The following is a 26,785-nucleotide window of genomic DNA, read 5'->3' on the forward strand; positions in this document are numbered from 1 at the left end:
ATTATTTATATGGGAAAGAATGTATTGTTATATACTTGTAATTCAAAATTGAACAACCGACATTGCTACCAACCATTAAAACTTTATTTGATTGAATTCTTATTCTCATTTTTCATTGTTAATATGTCGCTATATCATACTACAAAACTAGCCCATCTATTATTGATATTGGGCCACATTGGTTTGTCTCAATAGGCCCATATATTGCACACTCAAAATACTTGCATTTGCGAACAGAAATGACCCTATATACTACTACTAGGGTGTGCAACTGTGCATGCATATATGCATTAAAAATGATACATGTAGATGCAAATAAGAGTACTCTAGAAATTTTTAGTTTCTTTTTTATAAACACGTCTTTTAAAATAGTTCAACATCGTCGTTAAGATTAACACATCATATATCCTCTAAAAAGTTCTACAATATTCATAAATATTTATACGCTTGTTGTAAGTAGAGCCAAGGCAAACCTCTAATCTAACGTGCTTTCACCTATTCATAAACCACTTGGACTAACTCAAACTCTAGAAAATTAATCCTAAAAAAATATTTAACTCATCTAACTTTGAAACACATACTTCATTAGCCTGTACTCAGACACGACTCTGGTTGTAAGTCTTGTGACTCAGTGAGTAGAAAATAGAGATCAAATATTATTCCGTAACAAACTTCTCGATTGTCATTCACAGATTGAATCACCACGTTTTGGGAAGCTTGCTGCGAGCAACGTAACAGTATTTTTATTTTTTAATGTTCAAAAAAAAAAACATAACACTTTTGACAAAACTGAAAAACTGTTATGTTAGTTTTATCATCGTTCACAACTGTTATTGTTCAATTTTGATCTGATTGCGACATATATTTGGTTAAGTATCAGGTAATCGGGCATGATCTGCTGTTTTTATTTCCTCTGTTTTATACTATATGTTCCGTTGCCACAAAAACACTGTCTGCTGTAAAGCTATTAAAACCCGTATTCAAATTTCCTATTTGAATTAAGTTAAAGTTAAAATAATTAAGCTAATGATTGCTGTCTCCATTTTCAAACTTCTTGCTGCCACACTGTCCTTGAATGTCTTCTACTGCAGCAAATATACATTTTTTACTTCTTTTTGCTATCTTTATTTAAAGGAGTAGTGGGAATATAACTATTGGACGTTGAAAGTCAGAAAAAGAGAAAAATATTTGTATGGAAGTTACAGCTTTTTCTCCATTAAGAGGAGACAAAGTCCATGTGCTTCTTTGATTTCTTAAGCTATAATTCTTCAGGGCCTAATCCAATTCGATTGCAGGTTTAATTATTTAAACTTCTAATTATATTTTTAATTAAAATACTCTGCTAATTAACAGTGGAACCGTCGAAAAATGTAAAACTTGCAACACAGTACGAGAATGCCAGCAAAGCGAAGCCAAAGCTCAGAAAAAAAGAAGTAAAGAAAAATAAATTAATTAAAAAGAGAGAATAAAGAAACAAAAAAAAAAGGTTAAACTTTTCACTTACGCCATTCCAAGAGAGAGCAAAAAACCAGAAAACCCGATGATTCTCCTTCTTCTCTCCACAAATTCCAGTAGAAACATCCAAAACAATGCAAATAAAGTAAATTCTACCTTCTTCTCCTAAAAATATCAGAGAATTTGAAGATGGCAGCTTAGAATTTTCTTCATAATCTCGAATAGTAAATCTCCATCTACTATTTTTGTTTTGATTTCGCTGGTAAGAAAGTTTCTGGGTTTGTGTTCTTGCTCAATGATCTGTAATGTCAACCGATCTCATTTGATTATCATACTTGTTGGTTTTTGGTTCTAAATTAAATTATAATTATTTTCTCCCTTAAATTTATGTAATAATTGAGGGTCTGGTTGGTTTTAGTTGGTGAACAAATCGAGCTGTTATCTTTGTTATTTTCTGGCTACTTCTAATGATTTTTCTCTGACTTATGGTGATCTGTTACTGAAGCTCGTTAAGATTAGCTGTTTTGGTGATCTGTAAAGTTTTAATTTTTTTTTTCTTATCCTTTCTCTCAGTTTAAAAATTTGGGGAAATTTTTTTCGAGCATATGGTAGAATTGAGAGTAGATGATATCTAAAAGGGTTTCGCTTTGTCGCAATTTTTATTCGAATTTTTCATGAAATTTGCAGATTTGATTTGGGTTTCCTTGGTTTCTTGCTAAGTAAAGTAAGTTTGTATCTTTTTTTAGCCCACTTGGGTAGTTTCCAAACATGGAAAATCAAGATTCTTCTAGTGATGATGAGCTGCCATTGAATCACACTGGAGATGAGGAAGAGTTTAGAAGTTGCTGTGGTGATGAAGAAGTTTGGTTAAAGGATAGTGATGATACAGCTAAAGTTGCAGAGGAGGAGAAAAAAGATGAACCTATTGATGAGTTCTCTGTTAAGATGTTTTTTAAGGGAGTTTCGATATCCGAAAGAGGAGATTCGGGTTCTGGTTATTCGGGAATTGGTGTTGTGTTGGAGAGACCAGGAGATTTTGAGTTGATTCAAGTGCAGAAAAAGTTGGAATTTTGTGTTGAAGAGTCTGTAGCTAACTATTTAGCTTTATTGGATGGTCTTGCAGTAGCTTCACAGAACAATCTCCGCTCTGTGGTTGCTGTAACAGACTCCGAGTTGCTCTATAATCAGGTAAGTCTCTTTTCAAATGGTTTCATATTCTTTGTAGATTTGATCTCATGTTTTCTTATATGAACTGGCTCCTGCAGATAACTCGTGAGGAGAAGCTCGAGATCCCACTTTTGGTTGCACTGAGAGAAAGGGTATTGGAGGAAACAAGTAATCTTGATGGGTTTGTTCTAAAGCTTGCTCCTTCCCATGATCTTGATCAAGCTCGAAGCTTGGCTGAAGTAGCGGTAGGAATCGTTTCTTTTAATCTCGATGTGGATAAATTAGCTGAGAACTGCTCGATCTGTTGTGAAGACCGTCAATCTGAGATGATGTTAACACTGAAATGCACTCACAAATTCTGTTCGCATTGCATGAAAACATACGTCGAAGGGAAAGTAGAGTCTTCAGAAGTTCCCATCAGGTGTCCTCAAGTGCAGTGCAAGCATTATCTCTCAGCCACGGAGTGCAAATCGTTTCTTCCCGTTGCTTCTTTTATATCATTCGAGGAAGCAAATGTGCGTAGTAAGAACAGTAGCAAGATTTACTGTCCATATCCCAATTGCTCTTTTCTGTTAGACCCACTTGAATGTCTATCAGCGGGAAGTGCAAGCTCGTCTAGTCAGTCAGAGAATAGCTGTTGTGTGGAGTGTCCTGTCTGTGAGAGGTTTGTGTGTGTGGACTGTGGTGTTCCTTGGCATGCTTCTATGAGCTGTGAAGAGTTTCAGATTCTCCCTGTTGATGAAAGATATCCAGATGACATTACATTGCATCGCTTAGCTAGGTATAAGAGGTGGAGACGGTGTCAGCAATGCCGTATAATGATTGAGCTTGCTCAAGGTTGCAACCACATGACTTGCAGGTACGTAAGACACATATATCTAATCGCTACACATTTGTTTCCGGTGTCAGCAATGCTGTATAATGGCGCATGTGTGTTTTTTGCAGGTGTGGGCACGAGTTTTGCTACTGTTGTGGAGCAGAGTACAGAGAAGGGCAACAGTCTTGCACTTGCGCTTTTTGGGACGATGACGAAGAAGATCAAGAAAACTCAGAGTCGGAAAACATAAGCCAAGAAGTTGAGCAATGGCCTTGGGACACATTTAGCTCAATTCCAACTGTAATGGACGCTTACTCTGAGCAAGAAAGATCTCAGCTTGCTCTGATCCAACGGTTCTTAGCGGGTGGAGGGTTTAGTCTTAGTGATCACCATACTTCTTATCAGTCGCCACCGCCTCCATCTACAGAGTCATCTTATGTTGAAGCCGCCATGAAAGATCTTCATCAGCTTCCTTGGCTTGAGAGGTTTGTGTCTGTTATAAGTGATGATTACTATGAAGAGTTTACTAGGATTAATGGCCAGTGAAAGGGGTGTAATGGTAATTTACAACTTTGAGGACTTGGCTTGCTTTGGTTAGGTTCGGAGAGGTCGATAACGAGAGTCTCTCGCTCTCGAAAAAAAATTGTTGGTGTTGTAAGATTCTTGATGAATTCAAACAATGAATTGTGATTAAACTATTTGCAGTTATAAAAAGAAGAGTTTGATCGTTTCGTTTTACAAATCTTGCAAGAAAGATTAACGTTTTTTGTGGATCCAAGTCAAAAATAAAAAGTATTCACTATTCATATTTGACCAAATTCTTCTAAAAGAATATTGTAAAAGAGTTACCCACTGAATGTTCGAACTTGCTCTTTTTTAAAGAAATTTTCTTTTTCAGATTTAGATGATTGGATTGTTCTCTTTGAAATCTAGCAAAGTATATTATAGTATAATCAATATTTATATTTTTAAAAACAGTTATCTTTCAAGAACTCATCAAAAAGAATTTGGTTATATCATAAGTACCACCAAGGCACCAACTCACCAAGTGAAGAAATAGTTTGATGATATAGTCTATTCAATAATTCACTCTTCAATCAAATACAACAAACTTCAAATAAAAATTCAATATAATTTTTCTCAAGTTTGGGTAGACTTTTTCTGAAATATAAAATGAAGTAAATAGGGTCCACTTATATTAATATATACTTATTTGTGTATATTTTCCAAAAATGACGTTATTTAAAACGTCATCGACCCACTTCACCACAAGTCAAGTCGTCCTCAATTGCTTACGACATTGCTTACGATTTTTGAATCGTCATATGATCCATTTACAATATGATTGGCTTATAATTGATGAAAGACTTTCCTATTTAGGCTCTTAACATATTTTCTCAAACAATATAATTAAATTTGTAATTAATATGACTCGTAAATAATGTAGTTTATAGTATAAATTAAGAAATTTTTTGTTGTGTTTTTATTTTCAGATTTGTTCTTAAGTAACATAGACCAGTCTTCTTATTTCTCACCCTTTAAAAGTCAAAACAACCTCTGATTTTTCTCTTATTTGTTCTGAGATTCATACACCCACAAATTGTCTTCGATCATATTAAGTTGTGCAAAAATATCAAACTGTGATTTTGAAGAAATCCCATTTATATTTTATATTCTCTACTTCTTTCTCTCTGTGTTTAAGATTCAATTAGGGCTTTTCCATCCGCCATTTTCGTTGACTTTTCTTGAAGGTGTTTTCTCGATTTGGCTTCTTTACTTCACATTAACTCATTAGAAAATCTGAGTGTTCTTTCATAAATTTCGGATCTTTTCTATAGGGGTTGATTTATTTCATCTCTATGAGACTATGATCTTGTCGGTATTGTTCATAGCTCAAAAACATAAGATTTCGAATCTATTATCATTGGTTTCAAATATAAGGGTTTGTATCTGAAACAAAGACAGAGCCTTTGAGTGATATTTCTGGGAAGAAAATGGCTGCTGCTACCGAAATGGAGCCATCATCATCTATAAGCTTCGCATCTTCTCACTTATATAATCCTCCTCCTTTGGTTACTAATCATCATTCAGCTGCTAATCTTGAAGCTGTGAGTTTAATCAAGCTAAGCTCCGATCTGGAGCAGCTTCTCACTAACTCGGATTGCGATTATACTGACGCTGAGATCATCATCGAAGGAGAATCTCACGCAGTGGGTGTTCATAGGTGCGTTTTAGCTTCCAGGAGCACGTTTTTTCTTGAGCTGTTCAAGAAAGACAAAGAAACTATTGCAAAGAGTGAGCAGAAACCAAATTATCATATGAAAGATTTGTTGCCTTATAGAAATGTGGGGCGCGAGGCTTTTCTGCATTTATTGAACTATATCTACACTGGGAGGTTAAAACACTTTCCTATGGAGGTCTCGACTTGTGTTGATACAGTTTGTGCTCATGATTCTTGTAAACCGGCCATTGATTTTGCTGTTGAGTTGATGTATGCTTCACATGTGTTCCAAATCCCAGAGCTGGTTTCATCATTTCAGGTCTGAGATAAGAACAAAATCTCTTCTCTTTTCTGATGGCTTTTAATCTGTCTTCTTGATTCATTAGACAAGATGTTTCTGTTTTTTCTTTTCATGTGTCTGCAGCGGCGATTGTGTAACTACATTGAGAAGTCACTTGTCGAGAATGTTCTTCCGATTCTTTTAGTTGCGTTTCATTGTGATTTGACTCAGCTTCTTGATCAGTGCATAGATAGAGTGGCCAGGTCTGATCTAGACAGATTCTGCATCGAAAAGGAGCTTCCTTTCGAAGTTTCAGAAAAGATCAAAAAGCTTCAAATCAAGTCTGTGAACATCCCTGAGGTGGTGGATAAACCGCTAGAGAGAACCGGGAAAGTGCTCAAGGCACTTGATTCAGACGATGTCGAACTCGTGAAGCTTCTTTTAACTGAGTCAGATATAACTCTAGACCAAGCCAATGGTCTGCATTATGCAGTGGCCTACAGTGACCCGAAAGTTGTGGCCGAGGTTCTTGCTCTGGACATGGCTGATGTGAATTTCAGAAACTCCCGGGGTTATACGGTTCTTCATATCGCTGCTATGCGTAGAGAGCCATCGATTATCATATCACTTCTTGGAAAAGGAGCTAATACTTCGGATTTGACGTTTGATGGACGTAGTGCGGTTAATATATGTAGGAGACTGACTAGGCCAAAAGATTACTATACCAAAACAGTAAAAGGGCAAGAAGCTAACAAAGACCGCTTATGCATCGATGTCTTGGAAAGAGAAATTAGAAGGAATCCATTGGCTAGTGGTGGGGATACACCGACTTGTTCACATTCGATGCCTGAGGATCTCCAAATGAGGTTGTTATACTTGGAAAAGCGAGGTATTGCCTGGTATATATATTTCTCATAGCTTGAGTTGATGAAATCTTGCTACATTTCTGAAATTTTCTTGAATGTGTTGTTGTTGTTGCAAGTGGGACTTGCTCAGTTGTTCTTCCCAACAGAAGCCAATGTAGCTATGGACATTGCTAATGTTGAAGGGACGAGCGAGTTCACAGGTCTTCTTGTTCCACCGCCATCAAATGGTGCAACCGGAAACTTGAGTCAGGTGGATTTGAATGAAACGCCTTATATGCAAACGAAAAGACTGCTTGCTCGTATGGAAGCTCTCATGAAAACAGGTAAAAAGCTTAAGGCATTCATATTTCAACTCAATTTTAATATTCTCTAGCCGCGAGATTGACTGATTTAAAACTATTCATAACGCAGTTGAGACAGGTCGGAGGTATTTTCCATCTTGTTCTGAGGTCCTGGATAAGTACATGGACGAGTATATGGACGAGGACATACCTGATATGTCGCATCCGGAGAAAGGCTCAGTGAAAGAAAGAAGGTTGAAGAGGATGAGATACAAGGAGCTGAAGAACGATGTTAAAAAAGCTTATAGCAAAGACAAAGAAGCCAAGATTGCACGGTCTTGTCTTTCTTCTTCATCACCAGCTTCTTCTCTTAGAGAGGCCTTAGAGAACCCAACATGATCTGTGCCATAACTAGAGGTCTTTTCTTGAAGAAGTTGTTAGTGTAGCTATTTTATAAGATGATTTAGAAAAGATTGGAGATCCCATTTTGGTATTCAGGTTTATACACATGGTTAGGTTCGATTTGTATTGAAAGGGATTGATTTTTGAAATGTGTAAAGCATGAATAGGATGCTGCTCTTCACCCAAAACCTTCCAATCTACAAGCTTCTTCTTTTGGTCATTTGATATATGGGCCTATATAGCCCACTACTAGTAAAAGGATTCTGATTTTTGGCACTAGCCGAGATATCGTTTGAGCCAGAACCCACCCTGAAGAAGAAACACAAAGCAAGGTAAGTTAATCAAATATTCGTCAGCTGCTGATGCTGCTGCATACACAAACAATGCTTTTGTGGATCTAAATTGACCGATTTGTCGTTGCAGACAGAAGCAGGCTGATGCATAAAGCGAGAGTGAAGCATTTCGTGCTGATACAGAGAGAAAACCAAAGAAGCGGAGAAAAGGATTTGAGAGAAGCTCAGGAGATTTATGTGGAAGAGATTGAGTCTGAAGACAGTGTAAAGGAGAAGAAACAAAGGAAAAAAAATGCAAAAGCGTTGCAGGAACATCAAATAACAGCTCTGTGACCACCAACTGCCCTCAAGTCAAAATTGGTGGTATTATGAAGCTTGAGCCAGCCTAGGAGGAAAGTGTCTACGAGGGTGTTATTCAATCATGGTTTTTAATAGAGTTTAAATCCATCCACAATCTATTGTTATTCAATAATTGATTTTAATTTTTTTATAAAAATCCAATGTTATTGGTTCATATATTTAGAATCTCTTCATTAATAAAGTTTGAAATCCATTGTTATTCAATTAAAGAGTTGAATAAGTCAATTAAAATATTATGTTATTCATGTTTAACAGATTCTTACAACTGATTTTAGATGAAATATTTTAACTGAATTTGAACATATTTTGATGTGTTAAATGTAGCAATCAAAATCCAACCTTTTACCCTCAGATTTTGATAATTATAAAATTTAACACAAATAATTATTCATCTACGTTTTTGTCTGTCTTCCTTCTATGTATTAATCAATCAAATACAATACTCTTTTATCCCTCCATTTTTTTTCCCTCTATTTCTCTATTCTTCACACGTCTTGTTTTTTCCCATTCATTTATCTATTTCTCTCTTTTCCCTAATACATATCTTTCTCCATTCTCTCTCCATTCTCTCTCTCCATAAAGGCATATTTATCAGAGAAACTCATAAAAATTTCTTAAATAATATTTAATTATAAATAGAAGAGAAGAGAGAGAAATACATTTTTTCTATAAAAATAAGTCAGAGGAAAGATACAGAAACGAGTAAAGGGAGAAAGGAGAGAGAAATCAGCTTTTTTCTTCTCAAGCCAATCGATGTATGCCACATCATCACAAGAAACTGATCCTTAAAATCTTTATTTAGAGCATATCAACGGAAAGACGTATGAATGTCTCTTATAAATTTTTTTAATATTAAATTTGGATAGAAATCCTAGGTGGCAACAAAAAGACGTTTCTTGTTGTCCTTAAATAAGAAACGTTTTTCAACCAACGTTTCTTCTTTTCAATATATTTAATCATAAATATTAATAAGAGACAGAGGAAGAGACCAGCGTTAATGATGGTCTATTGTTTCTTTAGAAATCAGCTATTTTTGATTTAATTTTGGGCTATTAAATCAAAAGAAACCCATTAAAGATCCTCCAATAAACATGGTCATCAAAGAAAAGAAACATACTTTTAAGAGATCAAAATTCACAGCAAGTGAGATTTTTTTTTTACGTATACATATGTGGTTTTATATTGTTTTTTCTTTGAACTTTTTAAATTCAAAATTTATTGAGAATTCTATTCTATTAGATTTTAAATGATAGCATGTGATTTTCTAAATACACTGCTAAATAATTTAAAATTTTAAACAACTCATATACATTAGATTTTAAATGAATTAAAAAAATTTAAAATTTGATTTACTCTAATCTAGTAGAGTTGATTTCAACATACAGATTGAATAACATCCCCTACAATTGTTCCTATCGAGAACCAAATTTGTTTTTTTTTAAGGTGCTCCTGAAAATTTGTCTGTATCCAAGTCCAAACAATTTTATAGAAAAACAATAGTTTCAGTGAAACTAAGGTACTGATAGAAAGAGTAATTGAGTACATGTGCTAAATAAAGCTTATAAGTTACTACATTGTGCAACAAACAAGTCATTATCGGTTTTTTATAACAAAAGGAAATTTAACCACAAATCAAAAGTCCCTGTGATTTGTTCAATTTGGAGGCTGCAAAGATATATCGAGTGCTCTTTGATAGTTTGATCAAATTTGCATTGCTACAAAAACTTCAATTTTGCATAAGTTTCCAAATTACCTAAATTAAAGATACAAATACAATACAAAACACCAGTGTCTCTAAGGGTTTATAGGTGATTTGGTCAAACAATCCTTGTGAATTTCGGGATAACTTATTAATTAAAATTTTGTTTAAAATTTATTGCTTGGTTTCTTGAGAAGAGGAAATCTCATGTTGAGTTTATGGGCATTCTTGTGAAGCAAGTAACTGATTTCTACGAGTATTTAAGTGAGGAAAGCCCATTACCAGCATTTCTACATGGGTGTACAAGTTTCTGCGGATGATCTTTCGTCGGAATCAATAATCTCGTGGAGCAAAAGCAACAAAAACTCCATAGTTTGGAATCAGGGCGAGTTTCACAGAAAGATTATTTCCAGAGCAATATTATGCTTGAATTTCTCACGGTTTTTCTCCAAGCTTAAAGAATATGTAACCTTTTGGATTTGCAAGATCAAGTATAAATCATTCATCTCTCTTTCTCTCGCACGTGCAGTTTTGAATCTGAGCTATATGCAAGTGTTTATGTTATCGGTATAGGAGATTTGTAAAAATTAAGGGGTCTATGCAATCTGAATTTGGACATAAGGAATACTTTGAAAGAATTAAGAGGTCTATACCATAAACTCACAATTTTTTTTAGTCTTGCATCAGCACATCCTTCACTATCTCAGTTGTACAGAAATCAAGAAACCGTGCCAAGAAACTTCACTTCAGGTAGATGACTGGTTTATACTTTTCCAAATGGCTGGACCTTCAGGGTGCACATTGACAAAATACCTCACAAAACGAGCATCACCACAAGTGAGAATAGTGCTTGGTGACAGCAATGGCTTTGCTGCATCTCTTTCCCTCAACCATAAATACATTGAGAATCTGTGATGTATTCTCTGCATATCATAACACAGATATGCCGGGAAACTCACCAGAGATTCAATTGGATAGCCAAGAAGTTCGGTTAACGAATGTATCTTCTTCTCTATGACATCTTTAGACAGGTTGAGTATCATTGGAGCATGCTTGATCATCTCCGTAACCACATTATGGTTTAAACCAGCTTTCACGAGGCAATCAAATCTCTCCTGCAGCTGATCTCCCCTCCCTCGAAACCGTTTCAGAGCCTTCACCATCTCATCCGAGTTCTCTACATACCCTAGCCTCAGCAAAAACGCTGTCTTCTCTGCGTATTTCCTTGAGTCTTCCGATAGAAGTTTGCTTTTTCTATTCGTTGTTGTAGAAACAAGAGTGAACAATCTCAAAGGATCTTCCTTTAAGATCTGACATAGCTCGTCTTGGCTAACATTCAAACTATTACAAGCAGTTCTAGGTGCTTGCAGAGAGCATGTACCGATAAGCTCCATGTGACTCAGCAAAGTCTTTCTGATAAACTGCGTCTCCATTCTAATAGCAACCAAGAAATCCAGCGTCTTCCGAATATTTTTCACGCATTTGTCTGACAACATCTCTGGGTTGTCTATAAACAGCCTATAAATCTCATTCACTTGAAGCCCCAATTTAAACAACCTACCAAACAAAACATAGAACTTCTTACCAGAGCCTTCAATCACCAAAGCAGGATACGTTTTCAAAAGACTACTCAACTTCTCCTCTTTACATCCCACTTTTTCAAGAAACTCTATTGTCTCAAGAATCCTGTGCCAGCTATATGTTTTCCGGTCAGACAAGTCTCGCTCGAGCCAATCACATCCTACTGGTAACCCCTTCAACTTATCAACCACACAAGCAAATTCACCATCAATCCCACCAACAAGCAGCAAAGGGCAACTAGTAACTAACTTGATCACTGTAGCCTTCCTAAGACCCAAATCCTCATAAGCCCTGAGCTTCGACTCCAACATCCCAGATTCATATCTGAAAACCTCTCTTGCTTCTTTATACACACGGCCAATCTTGCCACGAGGGATCCCATAGTTACAAAGAGCATGGAAGTTCTCAAACATGATACCATCATCGCTCAAAAACATCGGCTGCTGTGGAAGCAACGGCTCAAACTCAGATGGGCACAAACCCAAACTCTCGAAAAACGGTTCGAACTCGTTTATGGGATTGTACCTAAGGTATTTAGTCAATGCCCTGGAGATATCCTTGTGGTTATCATCGATTTTGGACAGCAAATTCGAGATAAATCGCGGCGAATTCTTGCTAATATGCTCTGCATCAGTAAAAGAAAGGCTTCTAGTACTATGCAAGTAATCAAAAAGAGCTCCCTGAGCCTGATTCCTAACTGCTCGTGAAACCGGGTTAACGAAAAACCGAGTGGGTAGCTGAGACGAGTGTTGCTGTAACTCAGATTTGTCCCTACGGACACAGCTTTCAATTTGAAAACACCGAACTGTAAATGAAACAGGAGAAAGGTCGAACCTTGGAGCCGGAACTCGGTTTTGACGAGGAATGGAAGAGAAAGCTATGAAATTGTTGACATGGGTAATCATATTCAGCAGTTTCTGAACCCTTTTCTGATTTCTGGACAATAACATCGCAACCTACAACACAGAAAGAACAGATGAAATCACTACCAAATACAGAGCTATGAAGAAGTATCGACGAATCTAATTCAAACACACAAAAATGCGTACTTTCTCCGAAAAATGAAATGTTACCCAAACTTAAGGCTTATTGCGCGATTGAATGCACCATTTTCCCCAGATTCTTACGGTTCATCGTCAAATCTCGGGAGTTTACATTGCTAAAACCTTGTTACGGCTTGACTTGAGGTTATCAAAAAAGACCCTTAACATTTCTAGTATACCAGAAATGACCGTATATTTTTTTCTCTACCTCGAATGGCAAATTTGTGGAGTAGAACCTTAGCACTCTCAATTTTTCTACAAAGCCTAATAATAATATCACTTAGGGCCTCTTTATCACTTAGTCTTAAAACATTAAGCATGAGATCTTTTCCTCTTACTACCAAATTTATAGACTTGTCAAATTTAGACGTGTCAAAAGTGATAAACATATCGCACAAAATCGTGTTATTAAAATGAACGTTACAAATTCTTTAGCATCTGAATCAATTGAACTATAAAGGGACTCCAAACCCAACAAAATGGTGGTGGTGATTTCTTCGTTTGATTATGCCTAGAAGATAACGTCAGCAGACAGCAAGAAACGGAGAGACGGTGACTCGGTGAGTTTTTTTCTTCACAAGTTAAAACATGAATATTTTGTTCGTCTTTCTGAATTTTAAAAACTCACAAATATTTTACTTGTTTCTTAGGTCAATTTCAAGTGGTCCATAGTCTAGATTCAACTAAGATGTTAGGTTATCATCTTCAAGCTAAAAAGCCTACCAAACATTGAATAACAAGTATTTTTAAAACCGTTAATTTCAGTTCCAAAATATTTTCAACTATCTAAGTGCCTTTTAGTTCAACATGTTATAAAATAGATAGCTTCAATATTGTTTAACTTGCATATATTAGAGTTAAGAGGAATGATTTTGCTTTGCAAAATCGCTTCATAAAAAACTCGTGGTTTACTCGGATATAACTTGAACTTATATTGAATTATTTGGACTCTTTTTTCAGATTCATAGAAATATCTTCTGTTTTATTATTTTAGGTATAAGGTTTAAATAAATTTTTAAATGATTTAGAAAAAAGAATATTTGTAAATATATCTAGATATACTATCCTTAAAAATATTTATTTTTGGTTATCGTATGATTCGTATCTTTTACTTTCTGTACAAGACTTGAAACAAATGATAACCTAAGTACCAAAAAGTTTGCAGATAAAAAGAAACATCCGTGGTTCCTCCTAAATTCCAACTACCTTTCCTTTTATAAGACAAAACCAAATCAAGATAATTAGTTGATTTTATATTAAAATTTACGTTATCTCCTTAAATTAACATATTTCTCCCTTGGGTTTTCTTGCACACTCGATTTAAATTGTCCAACAAGGTTAGTGTTTATATTTTGTAGTTCTTACAACCATAATCTCCACTGTTTCCTCTTGATTACATGTTAACTAGCATTCTTTAAGCAAAACCATTTGTTTTTCTTTGTTAATTAATTATTGGAGTAAATAAGGGAAAGAATCTCCAGCTCCAATTAATTATTTGGAATATTTTAGTTTCTCTCGATTATTCTTAAGATAACTACTTGTGTGTTTTCAATTACTGCCCCTCTTGCGATTCAAGTAATTGAGTAAAAATCTCTGACTTACTCGGATGATTTCTTGAAGCTTCTGAAGAAAGACCTTTTTCTCCGCATCGTCTCTGTAACGTCCTTCTTCTTCTTCATCTTATTGGCGTTTCTTTTGCAGCTTTTGCGGTTCACGTGTTGATTGCTTCTGGGTCTATCTTTTTTCGTTTAAAGTTTGAACCTTTTTTGGAAAATTTATGATAATTCAGGTTGTCTCGACTTGAGTTCTCTCTGATAAACAGAACAAAAGAAACAGAGTCTTTCAGTGTCTTCTTCTTGCGCATACGAAGATTTGTTAATGTAAGATCTTTTTGTCTTATTTCTTCATCTTTCTCGTTTTTGTCGATGTATTTCACAAAACCATGTTGTGTTTGAGAGAATGAATTATATGAAGAAAACGTGTATGAAGTTTCGTTCTTTGATCATCTCTATGTATTAGTAATGATGATGATGAAGCTTCAGAGAATTTAAGACTGTGGAAGAATTAGAGCCATTCACCAAGAAGATTGAGAACTAGAGGCAGTCATGGACATCAACTCTTACCAAAATCAGGCAGAGGGTTTTGTTAAACACTATTTATTAGCAGATCCAATTCTTCCATATACTTCTGTTCTTGCAGGCATCTTTCTCTGCAAAATGGTAATTATGCTTCTCTTCACATGCAATTTCAAACTTTACTTTTTCATTGTGTTTTAAACAGTGTGGCTTATGCTACTTTCGATAATAGGCTTATGATCTTACGGAATTATTCAGCTCAATTCATATAAAATCATATTCAGCTCTCACAAATATGAAGAGAATTGAATGGAACAACCGGTGAGTATCCATATGTAGATAAGCTCTTTTGTTTCAGCCTGTTTTACTATGTTGTTCTCTGTCTCTCATAACTGTGGCTTATAATATAACTTGGCAGGGGAATTTCTACAGTCCATGCAATTTTTATCTCATTCATGGCAATCTACTTTGTGTTCTTCTCTGATTTGTTTTCTGACCAAAGAACGCTTCAAGGCCTTATGGTGTTTCGTAGCTCGCCTCTTTCTAACTTTGGTTTAGGAGTAAGTTTTCATCTTATTCATTTCTCACATTTCTTCATAAAACCGTATTGGTCAACATTGTTGTTGCGATATGTTTGCATAGGTATCAGTTGGTTACTTTCTTGCGGATGTGGGAATGATCATATGGTTTTACCCTTCTTTAGGAGGATCAGAATATGTAAGTACACACAAGAAAGCTTTTGTGTTCTCCATTGGTTTCAATTACTTCTTCACAATCTTGATTTTGGTTGATAATTGCTGTTTTCCTTTTCTAGATTTTCCATCATTGCTTATCTGGAATAGCAGTAGCGTATTCTCTCTTCTCGGGAGAGGCTCAGCTTTACACATACATGGTTCTGATCTCTGAAGTGACTACACCAGAGATCAATCTTAGATGGTACCTTGACATTGCTGGTTTAAAGCGATCTAATGCTTATCTTATCAATGGAGTTGCTATTTTCTTGGCTTGGTTGGTGAGTTTTTGTAAACCTTTTTTTTTGTTTTGAATCCGTTAAATGTCTTAAAGCTTAATTGGATCTAAGTTAAACATCATGTTCTGTTTGCAGACAGCTAGAATCCTTCTGTTCATCTACATATTTTACCATGTCTACATACACTATGATCAGGTAACCAAAGATTTTGTAAACCAAACGGTCTGAATTGGACATCCTTTGCTTTTGCTTGTGGTAGTGGTTAATTATAAGAGACAACGAATTGATGATCTATGTATTTTGTGGCTGGCAGGTGGTTCTGATGCATACATTCGGTTATCTACTGGTTTTTGTCGTACCGACTGCACTGAGTGTCATGAACTTGATGTGGTTTGGTAAGATAGTGAATGGATTGAAGAAAACACTTGAGAAAAGGCAGTGAAGAAAATGTTTTTGTTTTTGGTTTTACATGTAAATATAAAGCTGAGCTCTTATGAAGGTTCTTGCATCATTGCATGGTGTACAGCAACAAAGATATGTAGTATTTTACCACTAATAATGTCCCCAAAAGGTCTCAAGATTGCATCTGAATTTTTATCTCAACTCCCCACAATAGTCTCTCTATGCGTGTTCGAATTCCTCAGCTGCTACTGGATTAATCATGCACATTAAAACAAACTAGACAATTTAATCAGTTATTGAGATCCATATTTAACTCAAATCATAAATACCCATGACATTTTTTTAAAACATAGGTCTTTTGAGTTGTCCCATATCGACAAACTTGGATGAATGAGAAGGGGAGGCTGCACTATAAATAAGAGTCTTCATCTTTAATTACGTAGAAGCTATATCATCAACATTGCAGGCCGGTAGCAAATTCTGAAAGTGTTTGGGCCTAATATTGGGCCTGATATTGGGCCTGAATAATATCAATAGGCCTCCGATTTTTAAATAAGTCGAACGATTTTTAAAAAAAAATAGATTATTAGGCGGAAGAAAATCGGTTACCGCGCTGACCGCCTAGCTTAAAATCGCGGCGGTAGGCCTCTGATCCGCTATCTAATGCTTATCTTATCAATGGAGTTGCTATTGAGTAGCCCATTGTTCATTGAATGTTTTTCCAGCTGTGATTTCTTTTGGCTCAAGATTGTGTCTTTTCACTCAGTAAAGCTTAGCATTTTGTTTGATTGGGTTATTTTTTTTTCATAAGGTGAAATTTCTTTAAGTCCTATAATTGTTGTGTTGTTCCTTGTGTGTATTGGTGTTTTTTGGGAAAGATAGGAATTTTTTTTTTTGGTAACTTTGACAGGAAAGAAGAAAAACATGAAAGCCCCAAAAAAAAATATTTGCTTGGAAAGTCTGGTAGATATTTTTCCTTAGTTTGGGTATAGGAAAATTGTAAAATATTAACTAAAGACCCAAATGGGGATTTTTATAGTTTCTCCCATATGAATGTGAAACGAAAAACATGTTTAATTAGTATTAAGCTGCTTCAGCGTGTTTAAGTAATGAAGTTTATTTAACATTATACTGACTAATAAACAAAATACTTTTTTAGAAATACAAAAAGAGATTACGTTAACTTGGAATGAAAAAGTCGATTTAACTAGGTTCATGATGTTTTTATTTTGTCAGATTTACTTGGGTTCCATGAATGTTCTGCGTTGGTAAGCTGAAAAGGTTGTTGGGTTTCTGCAAAAACCGTAGCTTTGTGGGAATTTTTTTTTGAAGTCAAGGATGATCAATCTATCAAGGGTTTTGTTACTATCCATGTTATTCCTCTCTGCAATGGGGCAACTTCCATCACAGGACGTCATGGCATTGCTTGAATTCAAGAAAGGGATCAAACATGATCCTACAGGGTTTGTTCTCAATTCGTGGAACGATGAGTCCATCGATTTTAATGGTTGCCCTTCTTCATGGAATGGTATTGTCTGCAATGGCGGTAATGTGGCTGGTGTTATTTTGGACAATTTGGAGTTGTCTGCAGATGCTGACTTCAGTATGTTCTCCAACTTGACAATGCTTGTCAAACTATCTATGGCTAACAACTCCATTTCTGGTGTCTTACCAAATAATTTAGGCAATTTCAAAAGCCTCCAGTTCCTGGATTTGTCTGATAATCTCTTCTCTTCGTCACTGCCTGAAGAGATTGGTAGATCAGTAAGCTTGAAGAATCTCTCTTTAGCTGGTAACAACTTCTCTGGTGAGATTCCAGAATCTATAGGTGGGTTGATTTCACTACAGTCGTTGGATATAAGTCGCAACTCCTTATCTGGACCTTTGCCAAAGTCCTTGACAAGGCTGAACAATCTGCTGTACTTGAATCTGTCTTCTAATGGATTCACCGGAAAATTCCCAAGGGGTTTTGAGTTAATTTCAAGTCTTCAAGTGCTTGATCTGCATGGTAACTCAATTGATGGTTATCTTGATGGGGAGTTTTTCCTTTTAACAAATGCAAGCTATGTTGATTTCAGTGGAAACAGATTGGTGACAACGTCTGGGAAGCTGTTACCGGGTGTTTCTGAGAGCATCAAACACTTAAATCTCAGTCACAATCAGCTTGAAGGTTCATTGACCAGTGGGCTTCAATTGTTTCAGAACTTAAAAGTCTTGGATCTTAGCTACAACCAATTATCTGGAGAATTGCCAGGTTTCAATTATGTCTATGATCTTCAAGTGCTCAAGCTCAGCAACAATATGTTTTCAGGTTCTCTTCCCAATAATTTGTTAAAAGGTGACTCCTTGCTTTTAACAACGCTGGATTTGAGTGGCAACAATCTCTCAGGTATGCACTTCACTTTATCTTCTACATAGTGGGAATTTTTACATGCTAATTGTGGTGCCAAAGACAGCAAAAATCTAATTTTTTTAATCCGTTTTCTGTTTGTGTTCCAGGGCCAATAAGTGCTATTATGTCAACAACTCTTCACAGCCTTGATCTTTCTTCAAATTCGCTGACCGGAGAGCTCCCTCTCTTGACTGGGAGCTGCGTCTTACTTGATCTCTCAAACAACCAGTTTGAAGGCAATCTAACAAGATGGTCAAAATGGGAGAATATCGAGTACCTTGATCTCAGCCAGAACCATTTCACTGGGTCGTTCCCAGACGTAACTCCTCAGCTTCTGCGAGCAAATCATCTTAACCTTTCCTACAATAAGCTCACAGGCTCACTTCCAGAACGGATACCTACCCATTATCCAAAACTTCGTGTTCTTGATATAAGTTCTAACAGCTTAGAAGGGCCAATCCCAAGTGCATTACTATCCATGTCGACTTTGGAAGAAATCCACCTTCAAAACAATGGCATGACAGGTAACATCGGACCCATGTCTTTTTCTGGTTCCAGAATCCGTCTTCTTGATCTTTCCCACAACCAGTTTGACGGTGATCTTCCTGATGTATTCGGATCTTTGACCAATCTTCAAGTGTTGAATCTCGCAGCAAATAATTTGTCTGGATCTTTGCCCAACTCCATGAATGAAGTGGTCTCTCTAAGCTCATTAGACGTGTCCCAGAACCATTTCACCGGACCACTCCCAAGCAACCTATCTAGCAGCATTATGGCCTTTAATGTGTCATACAATGATATATCTGGGACTGTGCCAGAGAATCTGAGGAACTTCCCTCCGCTTTCTTTTTATCCTGGAAACAGCAAGCTTCTCTTGCCTGCTGGATCCCCTGGTTCAAGCGCATTAGAAGTATCCAAGAGGAAACCCATGAACTTACTTATTAAGATTGTCATAATAGTTTCTTGCGCCATTGCTCTTATTATTCTCATCTTTGTGGCTATCCTCCTACTTTGTATCTGCAAATCAAAAAGACGTGAAGAGCGGAGTATCACAGGTAAAGAAATTACTAGGCGGGCTCAGACAATCCCTTCAGGCAGTGGAGGTGGTATGGTTGTCTCCGCTGAGGATCTGGTTGCTTCAAGAAAAGGCTCTTCATCCGAAATCCTCAGTCCAGATGAGAAACTAGCTGTTGCAACTGGCTTCTCTCCTTCCAAGACAAGTAATTTATCTTGGTCACCTGGCTCAGGAGATTCATTCCCAGCTGATCAACAACTAGCACGACTTGATGTTAGGTCACCGGATAGACTTGTGGGAGAGCTGCAATTTCTGGATGATTCAATCAGATTAACACCAGAGGAATTGTCGAGGGCACCAGCTGAAGTTCTGGGAAGAAGTAGCCATGGGACTTCTTATAGGGCAACGCTTGATAATGGCGTATTTTTAACTGTGAAATGGCTAAGAGAAGGCGTGGCAAAGCAAAGAAAGGAGTTTGCTAAAGAAGTGAAGAAATTTGCTAACATTAGACATCCTAATGTTGTCACTCTCCGAGGATACTACTGGGGTCCCACGCAACATGAAAAGCTTATTCTTTCAGATTATATATCGCCTGGAAGCCTAGCCAGCTTCCTTTACGGTAACACTCTTCTGAGTAAACTTCTCTTAAGTGTTACTTATCTTTGCTATTATCATCAAGCTTACGGTTTTTGTTTGATCGCAGATCGACCAGGCAGGAAAGGCCCTCCCTTAGCCTGGATCCAACGGTTGAAAATCGCAGTTGATGTCGCACGTGGTCTAAACTATCTCCATTTTGACAGAGCTGTTCCACACGGTAACCTCAAAGCAACAAACATTCTCTTAGACGGAGCAGAGCTGAACGCACGTGTAGCAGATTACTGCCTCCACCGTCTCATGACACAAGCAGGCACCGTCGAGCAGATTCTAGACGCAGGCATCCTCGGTTACCGAGCTCCCGAGCTAGCAGTTTCAAGGAAACCCTTGCCTTCTTTCAAATCAGATGTCTATGCATTTGGTGTGATACTTCTTGAGATCCTAACCGGAAGATGTGCAGGAGATGTGATCACATGTGAACAAGAAGGTGTTGATCTAACCGATTGGGTTAGGTTACGTGTTGCAGAAGGTCGTGGTGCGGAATGTTTTGACTCGGTGCTGACTCAGGAGATGGGAAGTGATCCGGTTACAGAGAAAGGCACAAAAGAAGTTCTTGGGATTGCCTTGAGGTGCATAAGATCGGTTTCTGAGAGACCTGGTATCAAGACCATTTATGAAGATCTTTCTTCAATTTAGGAGCAATGTTTAGTTCTTCTGTTTTTTTTTTTTTGTGTTTTGTAGGTTCCAATGGAGTTTGGTCTTCTCAGTGTTTCTCCTTCTGTTCTTGATTTAAGGGTAGTGTGTTGTGTCTTCTTTTGTTAGTTTTTCTTTTAACATTTTCTCTGTAAAAAAATGAAATCTGCTCATGTCTCATGAGTGAATGAAATTTCATTTTTCTCCAATTTTATTCTATGTTTAATACTTTGGTGTCATAGAAGCTGTTGGATCATATTCTTGACTAGAACCGGATCAATTACGGATTAAACCGAATCAACTAGCCGATTAAATCGTTGGCTATAACATTCACAGTTTCCGGTTAGACTAAACCGGTTCTTTGAATTAAGAATCCATTTTCACTGTTATACTCTCTTTCGCTGAAACTGATTTTTTTTCATTTTCCATTTCATTCATCACTCCAAGGTACGTCTTTGATCCTTGCTTGTTTATGTAGCATCAAAATATTGAACACTACAAAATAACAATTGAAATACAAATTTAAGAAAATAAACGTTAAGGAAAAAGAGAAACGAGTGTAGGCGAGACTATGATCTTTTTCCTTAACTCTTTAAGAATATAATTTGTGGTAAGCAAAGCTTCCCTCCACATGTTGTAGGGTAACCCAGATTCCTGCAACATTGCATTCATTATTTCTTTTAGAGTCCTATTTTTTCGTTCTGCAACTCCGTTAAACTCTGGTGAATATGGAGCGGTAGTTTGATGAATAATGTTGTGTTCCCTACAGAACGCATTAAAAGATTCATCATATTCTCTTATTCTGTCACTTCGAAGTTGGTTTTCCACTTCCAACTTATATTCTTTGAATTTCTTCAAAGTTTCATTTTTCCTGCTTAGTAGATATACATAAGAGTATCTTGTGCAATCATCTATGAAGGTTACAAAATACTTCTTCCCACCTCTATTTTGGACATATTTTAAGTCACATAAATCAGTGTGAATTAAACTTAGAGGTAAAATTTGTTTTTTCTTTTACAAAAACATCCGGACTAAAAGATCAAATTTCTCAATAATTTCACAGTAAACATTTTATTTACTAATACATATACAGTATAATAGTCTATATACATCCACCTTAAAAACATAGCAAAACGTGTAATGTTATTTAACACACAATCTATTTAAGTAATGCAAAAAGGAAAAAATTCCAGAAGCTATAAGACCATTTTCATTATAATTAGTGAGTTTCTTAAGAATTGTTTATTAATTTTTTAGCAGCTAAATATAATTAAGAGATTCTTGCTTTTTTGTTCTCCATTAGTGAACCTCATAGTGGGTCTTTTAAGAATAAAATAATATTAATTTTTTAAAAAATAATAATTTCATTAATTTTTTTTTAAAAAATATTAAAACAAAATATACTTAAACAAGTAGATTATTATTTCATAAACAAAAAATTAAGACATACAAATTATAGATATATAAATCATAAAACGATTAGTTATAACCGTATGAGACACCAAATTTGTTCCATATATGCTCAATTAGATCAGCTTTCAATCGATGATGTATTTGGTTGTCACGAACTTGATTTCGAATGCCGATCATATTGTTAAGATTTGTAGGCATATCTATAAAATACAACATATCCACTTGTGAGGATCTGCTTCTATCTGCTTATTGGAATTGTGATATATCATACAGAATGTAGCTATCTCGTTCGTTTTCTACAATTATATTGTGCAATATGACGGATGCTCTCATAATCTTCCCAATCTTTTCCTTATCCCAGATTAGAGCTGGATTTTTCATAATTGCAAAACGAGCTTGCAAGACTCCGAAAGCACGCTCGACAACATTTCAGACAGATTCTTGAGTTTTAGCAAACAATGATGCTTTCGGTTCTTGTGGAAGGCGGATCGATTGTTCAAACGTTGCCCATTTCAGATAGATACTGTCAGTGAGGTAATAAGGCAACTTTTACTTGTATCCATTGATGGAGTACTTTACTTTTAGAGCTCGACCTTGTAATATATCATCAAAAACTGGTGAGCGGTCAAGAATGTTTATATCGTTTAAGGTACTTGGAGGCCCAAAAAATGTGTTCCATATCCAAATATCATGTGATGCAACAGCCTCTAAGACGATAGTTGGTTTTCCTGAACCACGTGTATACAGTCGATGCTTCCTATCATTCCGGGAAAGCCGTGTATCTCTCCAACATCGAGTAGTCGTTGAAGATCTTCTGGTGTGGGTCTCCTTAGATACTCATCGCCAAACAGTTGTGTTATTCATTCAGTGAAAATTTCCAAACATAAAATTGCAGTAGATTCACCTAGACGGAGGTATTCGTCATCCGCATCTGCCGCACAACCATATACCATCATACAAATTGCTGCTGTACACTTCTGTAGAGCAGAGAGACCTAACCTTCTGGTAGCATTTCTTATTTGTTGAAAGTATGGAACTTCTTGGGAGAGTCGATCCATAATCCGCATGAACAAGGGCTTGGTCATCCTGAAACGGCGTCGAAATATATGTTGCACCTACAAAGAAATAGTCGTTCCATAAGCGTTGATGGCCTTGTTCACATTCTCTTTCGATATAGGCAAGTTTCTTTTTTTTTCTTTTTAGCTTCATGCCGATCAAAAACTGCGTTGAACATGTTGTCAAATTTCTGATCAAATACTTGATCAAAATTTTTATCTGAATCGTCAATAGCATTGCTTGAAGATGCCATAATTTTATGTGTAGCTTTTAAAGGCTGGAATTATTTGAAAAGAGTAGGAGTTTGATATAGGAACAAAGAAGAATAGAAAATAGAGTTAGATTGTTGGAAACAATGTATAGAGAAATGGAGATTGATCATTAGACACAACACATTTATATACGGAGAATAGAAAACATATGTGGCTTACAAGAAATAGAAGAAATATATGGTTCTCGTTAGTGCAAAGAATTTAGCGGCTTACAAAACTAGAAAACAAAACAAATGGACCCTCTTGTTTGTTTTTTATATCATCACAGGTTTGTAAACCAGACGTGTGTGACCAAAACCTTGCTGGCCAAATGTCCTGCCAAATAAAAACAAAAGTCCACATCAGCATAATGTAGTCTCGGTAAATCTTATCGTCATACACCAAAAACATGTTGCTTCCATCAAACATGATACATAAACAAGAAATTTAAACATGATACATCAAAGACATATAAATCCGCATTCATTACTTCCATCAAGAAAGACACTAACAAGAAATTTAAACTGCATACGTTACTTCCATCAACATGATACATAAACGACAGATGGAACAAAATAACAGAGTCTGAAAAAAACTTCAATCAACGTAGATACATAATCAACCCAACATATCACTAATTAACTTGTTTTTAAGAGCTAATTCTATATCAGTCAGTGACTCATATCTGCCTAAGAGGCTGTCAAGTAGCTTTGTTTAGAAAGTTTGTCTTTCATTTCAAGATGTTTCTCTTTGATTTCGAGATCCTTCTGCTTGATTTCCCAAACACTCTGCAGCTCAATCACGTCCTTGCTTAGTTCTGTACCTCCTGTGCTCCTTTTAGCTTTCCCCTTTGCTGCTTTTACCCCAGGAGGCCGAGCCATAGAGACATAATCTCCCAAGCTTTCTGGCGGAGCACTAGATGAATGACCAGTCTCGTCTTCAATCTTTCTTCTTTTGGACCGTGTACTGTCTTGCACTGCAGGTGTGGAACACCATTTTTGGTCGTGCCTAAGCTCATGCCAGGCATGGTCGAGGGTGAATTTGATGTTATGGTCGTTGAAAAACAAGTCATGCGCTGCTTTCATCAAGTCATTTTCACTCTGATTGCTAGCCTTCTCTTTCAGGGCAGTCTAGTAGCATCCAACAAATTTACACACGTGATCGTTAATCCTTCCCCACCTCTGCTTACATTGACTAACTTGTCTTTTTGGATAGTCAACAAGTAGTGGGCTGGAGTTGTAGTAATCTTGAATCCGCGTTCAGAAGGCACCGGCTTTTTGATCATTGCCAACCATTGCATCCTTACTCGTGTTAAGCCAGGAACTGATCAGGATCACATCTTCTTTTGGCGACCATTTGTTTCTAACTTTGCGGTCATCAGCAGCAAATCTTGGATCATCAGAGTCCCTTGTACTAAACACAGGGACTTCTGATGACCCAAGATCAATACATGGCGAGTATGCTGAGTACCTAGTTGACTTGTTAATAGATTAACGAAGTCTTCAGATTGACTAAATGGGTTCTGTGAGGCCATATCCTAGTTTACTGAGAAAAAAAGGTTTATTAAACTGAGTTTTTTGGAAGAAATGTTTAGAAGAAGTGTTTAGAAGACAAGATGTTAAGGAAGAAGTGTTTAGAAGAGAGAAGTTTTTAGAAAAAGTGTTTATAAGGAAGAAGTGTTTAGTCGGTGTGTGTATTAGGAAGATGTTATAGTTCTGTTTTTATAAGCAGGTGCTTCAGTGTTTTTTTAACCAAAAGTTTTTTAAAGTTACTTGTGTTATTGTTTTTCTGTTTTATTAATATCATCTCAGAAGCATTTATCACACCAGCTAAATCATTTATCACACAAGCTAAACCATTCCAAAAGCTATCATGCATTCAAACATTGAAAAGCAAATGACATATACCTAACAAAAGCAAACTAGCATTCATCACAAAGCTATTTATCACAAATACTTTCCAACCAATTTTTAACAAGTTCTCCTAACTATGTATCACAAGCTAATTATGTCTACTAACCAAACAACAAAGTGAAGTACAATGATACACAAGTAGAGAAGTGATGATACCTTCATCAGTGAACTCGATGAACGCAAACCGGAGGACTGAGTTTGGGTCACCACATATACGGCAATCAGCAAGCTGTTCTTCAGTAACCTACACACACAAAGAAAAAATCAAACTTTGAAAAGTCTGAGAACAATTTTAGATGAGGAAAAAAAGGTGTAGATTTTCCAACCTGTTGATCGAGAGCAGAGACATAAACGGTTCTTCTGATGACATCTTCTCCTGAGCCATGCTTGCTCGAGCGTTCATCCTCCGTTTCCCTTGACCAAAGCTCTTCTTCTACATCACAAAAATACAATCAAAGGAATGCTATGGTAGTTTCAGGAAGCAAAAAGTTATCACTTTTGAAGATCCACAACGAAAATGATTGATAGAATTCATCAAACAACAATAAACCCTTAAGACAATTCGGTGAAAACTGAACCTCAATACAATCAAAGATCACAAAATTGAAGAGAGATAAACTTGAAACAAACCAGTGTATCTTACCCGTCGGAAGAAACACCGGAATCTTGACTTCTCGGCGAAGAAGGCGGCTGGTTCACGACGACTCTTGGATCAGCAGCAACTCCATTCTCAATAACTGCCATGACCAGACAGAGAAAAGGTGAGATACCCAGAAATCAAAATCGTTAATCCTTAACGGAATTGGCGATCGGTTCAGGATTAGAGGAAAAAAAGGAGAGGAATCAGCATAAGGTGTTCTCCTAACTATGTATCACAAGCTAACACGAAAGATGCCTAAATTTTTCCCAAAATCGAAAAAACTCTAATTTCGTCTATCTCAACCATCCCTAAACCTAAATCAAATTCGAAATCCTTTGAAAATCTTACCTTGTCTACGTGATTGATCGTCGATGGTCAGTTCTGTCTCGCCAATACAGTTAACAGAGGCTCATCGTCAAAGAGATATCGTCGGAGTTCTGGATATCGAGAGAGAAAAGAGATAGAGAAGAAAACAAATCGATTTCGGATTAAGCAGAAAATGAAAATAAAAAACGTTTTCTGTCGGCCCAATAATAAGCTGATACTTGCGTTAACAACTAAGGTTCATAAACCCTTTAGCTAAGAGACGGTTTGTAGTAATTATGAGCTTTTTCATTTTTTTTTTAATTCATTTTCACCTAAAAAAATGGGCAAACATACTCTCTAAAACCCCTAATGGAGTTGCTCTAACAACATTAAACCGTAAACCTAAAACAAAACAGTAGTTTTGTCACGTAAGTAAATGAAAGTGGCTTATACTAAAAAACCAAACACAAAAGTTAGGAAAAGAAATATCATATGGCATTTGACTTTGTCTTGGAACTTTGATTTCGAATACTCTTTTAGCCACACAAACAAAACTTTCGTTTCCTAATTGTGAAACCAACATTCCTCTGATTCATCTAT

The 26,785-nt window shown here is 36.4% G+C and overlaps 5 protein-coding genes and 1 long non-coding RNA gene across 11 annotated transcripts; 4 read left to right on the forward strand and 2 right to left on the reverse strand.

The window, feature by feature from the left end:
- Window positions 1–1,447: 1,447 nt before the first annotated feature.
- On the forward strand, window positions 1,448–4,170 carry LOC18029725 (E3 ubiquitin-protein ligase RNF14). Of its 2 annotated transcripts, none has more exons than XM_024149438.1 (4): window positions 1,448–1,600; window positions 2,202–2,643; window positions 2,721–3,481; window positions 3,568–4,170. In XM_024149438.1, the coding sequence occupies exons 2-4, from the start codon at window positions 2,224–2,226 to the stop codon at window positions 3,983–3,985; spliced, it is 1,599 nt and encodes a 532-aa protein (XP_024005206.1). In that variant the 5' UTR covers window positions 1,448–1,600; window positions 2,202–2,223; the 3' UTR covers window positions 3,986–4,170. The 2 variants fall into 2 exon arrangements, with proteins under 2 accessions (XP_024005206.1, XP_006413941.1); XM_006413878.2 differs by having other exon boundaries at window positions 1,500–1,717.
- A 1,263-nt stretch (window positions 4,171–5,433) lies between these two features.
- LOC18029559 (regulatory protein NPR4) lies at window positions 5,434–7,612 on the forward strand. Its single transcript, XM_024149883.1, has 4 exons — window positions 5,434–5,979; window positions 6,085–6,829; window positions 6,923–7,129; window positions 7,218–7,612. The coding sequence occupies exons 1-4, from the start codon at window positions 5,434–5,436 to the stop codon at window positions 7,484–7,486; spliced, it is 1,767 nt and encodes a 588-aa protein (XP_024005651.1). The 3' UTR covers window positions 7,487–7,612.
- Window positions 7,613–10,442: 2,830 nt separating this feature from the next.
- On the reverse strand, window positions 10,443–12,592 carry LOC18029561 (transcription termination factor MTEF18, mitochondrial). Of its 2 annotated transcripts, none has more exons than XM_006413882.2 (2): window positions 12,472–12,592; window positions 10,443–12,378 (listed from the first exon to the last, which is right to left on the reverse strand). In XM_006413882.2, exon 2 carries the CDS (start codon window positions 12,370–12,372, stop codon window positions 10,588–10,590), a length of 1,785 nt encoding a protein of 594 aa, XP_006413945.1. In that variant the 5' UTR covers window positions 12,373–12,378; window positions 12,472–12,592; the 3' UTR covers window positions 10,443–10,587. The 2 variants fall into 2 exon arrangements, with proteins under 2 accessions (XP_006413945.1, XP_006413946.1); XM_006413883.2 differs by having other exon boundaries at window positions 12,496–12,557.
- Window positions 12,593–13,121: 529 nt separating this feature from the next.
- On the forward strand, window positions 13,122–16,119 carry LOC18029562 (transmembrane protein 56). Of its 3 annotated transcripts, XM_024149939.1 has the most exons (10): window positions 13,122–13,160; window positions 14,086–14,121; window positions 14,255–14,345; window positions 14,485–14,684; window positions 14,773–14,861; window positions 14,959–15,100; window positions 15,183–15,257; window positions 15,355–15,552; window positions 15,646–15,705; window positions 15,824–16,119. In XM_024149939.1, the coding sequence occupies exons 4-10, from the start codon at window positions 14,571–14,573 to the stop codon at window positions 15,950–15,952; spliced, it is 807 nt and encodes a 268-aa protein (XP_024005707.1). In that variant the 5' UTR covers window positions 13,122–13,160; window positions 14,086–14,121; window positions 14,255–14,345; window positions 14,485–14,570; the 3' UTR covers window positions 15,953–16,119. The 3 variants fall into 3 exon arrangements, with proteins under 3 accessions (XP_024005707.1, XP_024005708.1, XP_006413947.1); XM_024149940.1 differs by lacking the exons at window positions 13,122–13,160; window positions 14,086–14,121 and having other exon boundaries at window positions 14,183–14,345; XM_006413884.2 differs by lacking the exons at window positions 13,122–13,160; window positions 14,086–14,121; window positions 14,255–14,345 and having other exon boundaries at window positions 14,361–14,684.
- A 251-nt stretch (window positions 16,120–16,370) lies between these two features.
- On the forward strand, window positions 16,371–20,815 carry LOC18029563 (probable LRR receptor-like serine/threonine-protein kinase At4g20940). 2 transcript variants are annotated; one of them, XM_024148845.1, is made up of 5 exons: window positions 16,371–16,552; window positions 17,149–18,301; window positions 18,412–18,828; window positions 18,958–19,938; window positions 20,023–20,815. In XM_024148845.1, the coding sequence occupies exons 2-5, from the start codon at window positions 17,251–17,253 to the stop codon at window positions 20,607–20,609; spliced, it is 3,036 nt and encodes a 1,011-aa protein (XP_024004613.1). In that variant the 5' UTR covers window positions 16,371–16,552; window positions 17,149–17,250; the 3' UTR covers window positions 20,610–20,815. The 2 variants fall into 2 exon arrangements, with proteins under 2 accessions (XP_024004613.1, XP_006413948.1); XM_006413885.2 differs by having other exon boundaries at window positions 18,412–19,938.
- Window positions 20,816–23,460: 2,645 nt separating this feature from the next.
- Window positions 23,461–26,444, reverse strand: LOC18029564. Its single transcript, XR_002896893.1, has 5 exons — window positions 26,228–26,444; window positions 25,883–25,976; window positions 25,566–25,672; window positions 25,396–25,483; window positions 23,461–23,662 (listed from the first exon to the last, which is right to left on the reverse strand). It is a non-coding gene; the product is annotated as an uncharacterized LOC18029564 (long non-coding RNA).
- Window positions 26,445–26,785: the final 341 nt, after the last annotated feature.

This window comes from Eutrema salsugineum, unplaced genomic scaffold (assembly GCF_000478725.1).
Source record: "Eutrema salsugineum unplaced genomic scaffold, Eutsalg1_0 scaffold_1, whole genome shotgun sequence".
Lineage (NCBI taxonomy): Eukaryota > Viridiplantae > Streptophyta > Magnoliopsida > Brassicales > Brassicaceae > Eutrema > Eutrema salsugineum.

Coding starts and splice junctions, on each gene's coding strand:
- LOC18029563 (XM_006413885.2), top strand. CDS start 17,251: ATGATCAATCTATCAAGGGTTTTGTTACTATCCATGTTATTCCTCTCT. Junction 18,302..18,411: donor GAGTGGCAACAATCTCTCAG/GTATGCACTTCA, acceptor TTTGTGTTCCAG/GGCCAATAAGTGCTATTATG. Junction 19,939..20,022: donor CCTAGCCAGCTTCCTTTACG/GTAACACTCTTC, acceptor GTTTGATCGCAG/ATCGACCAGGCAGGAAAGGC.
- LOC18029561 (XM_006413882.2), bottom strand. CDS start 12,372: ATGTTATTGTCCAGAAATCAGAAAAGGGTTCAGAAACTGCTGAATATG.
- LOC18029559 (XM_024149883.1), top strand. CDS start 5,434: ATGGCTGCTGCTACCGAAATGGAGCCATCATCATCTATAAGCTTCGCA. Junction 5,980..6,084: donor AGCTGGTTTCATCATTTCAG/GTCTGAGATAAG, acceptor ATGTGTCTGCAG/CGGCGATTGTGTAACTACAT. Junction 7,130..7,217: donor GGAAGCTCTCATGAAAACAG/GTAAAAAGCTTA, acceptor TTCATAACGCAG/TTGAGACAGGTCGGAGGTAT.
- LOC18029562 (XM_024149939.1), top strand. CDS start 14,571: ATGGACATCAACTCTTACCAAAATCAGGCAGAGGGTTTTGTTAAACAC. Junction 15,553..15,645: donor CTATTTTCTTGGCTTGGTTG/GTGAGTTTTTGT, acceptor TTCTGTTTGCAG/ACAGCTAGAATCCTTCTGTT. Junction 15,706..15,823: donor TCTACATACACTATGATCAG/GTAACCAAAGAT, acceptor TGTGGCTGGCAG/GTGGTTCTGATGCATACATT.
- LOC18029725 (XM_024149438.1), top strand. CDS start 2,224: ATGGAAAATCAAGATTCTTCTAGTGATGATGAGCTGCCATTGAATCAC. Junction 2,644..2,720: donor CCGAGTTGCTCTATAATCAG/GTAAGTCTCTTT, acceptor TGGCTCCTGCAG/ATAACTCGTGAGGAGAAGCT. Junction 3,482..3,567: donor TGCAACCACATGACTTGCAG/GTACGTAAGACA, acceptor TGTTTTTTGCAG/GTGTGGGCACGAGTTTTGCT.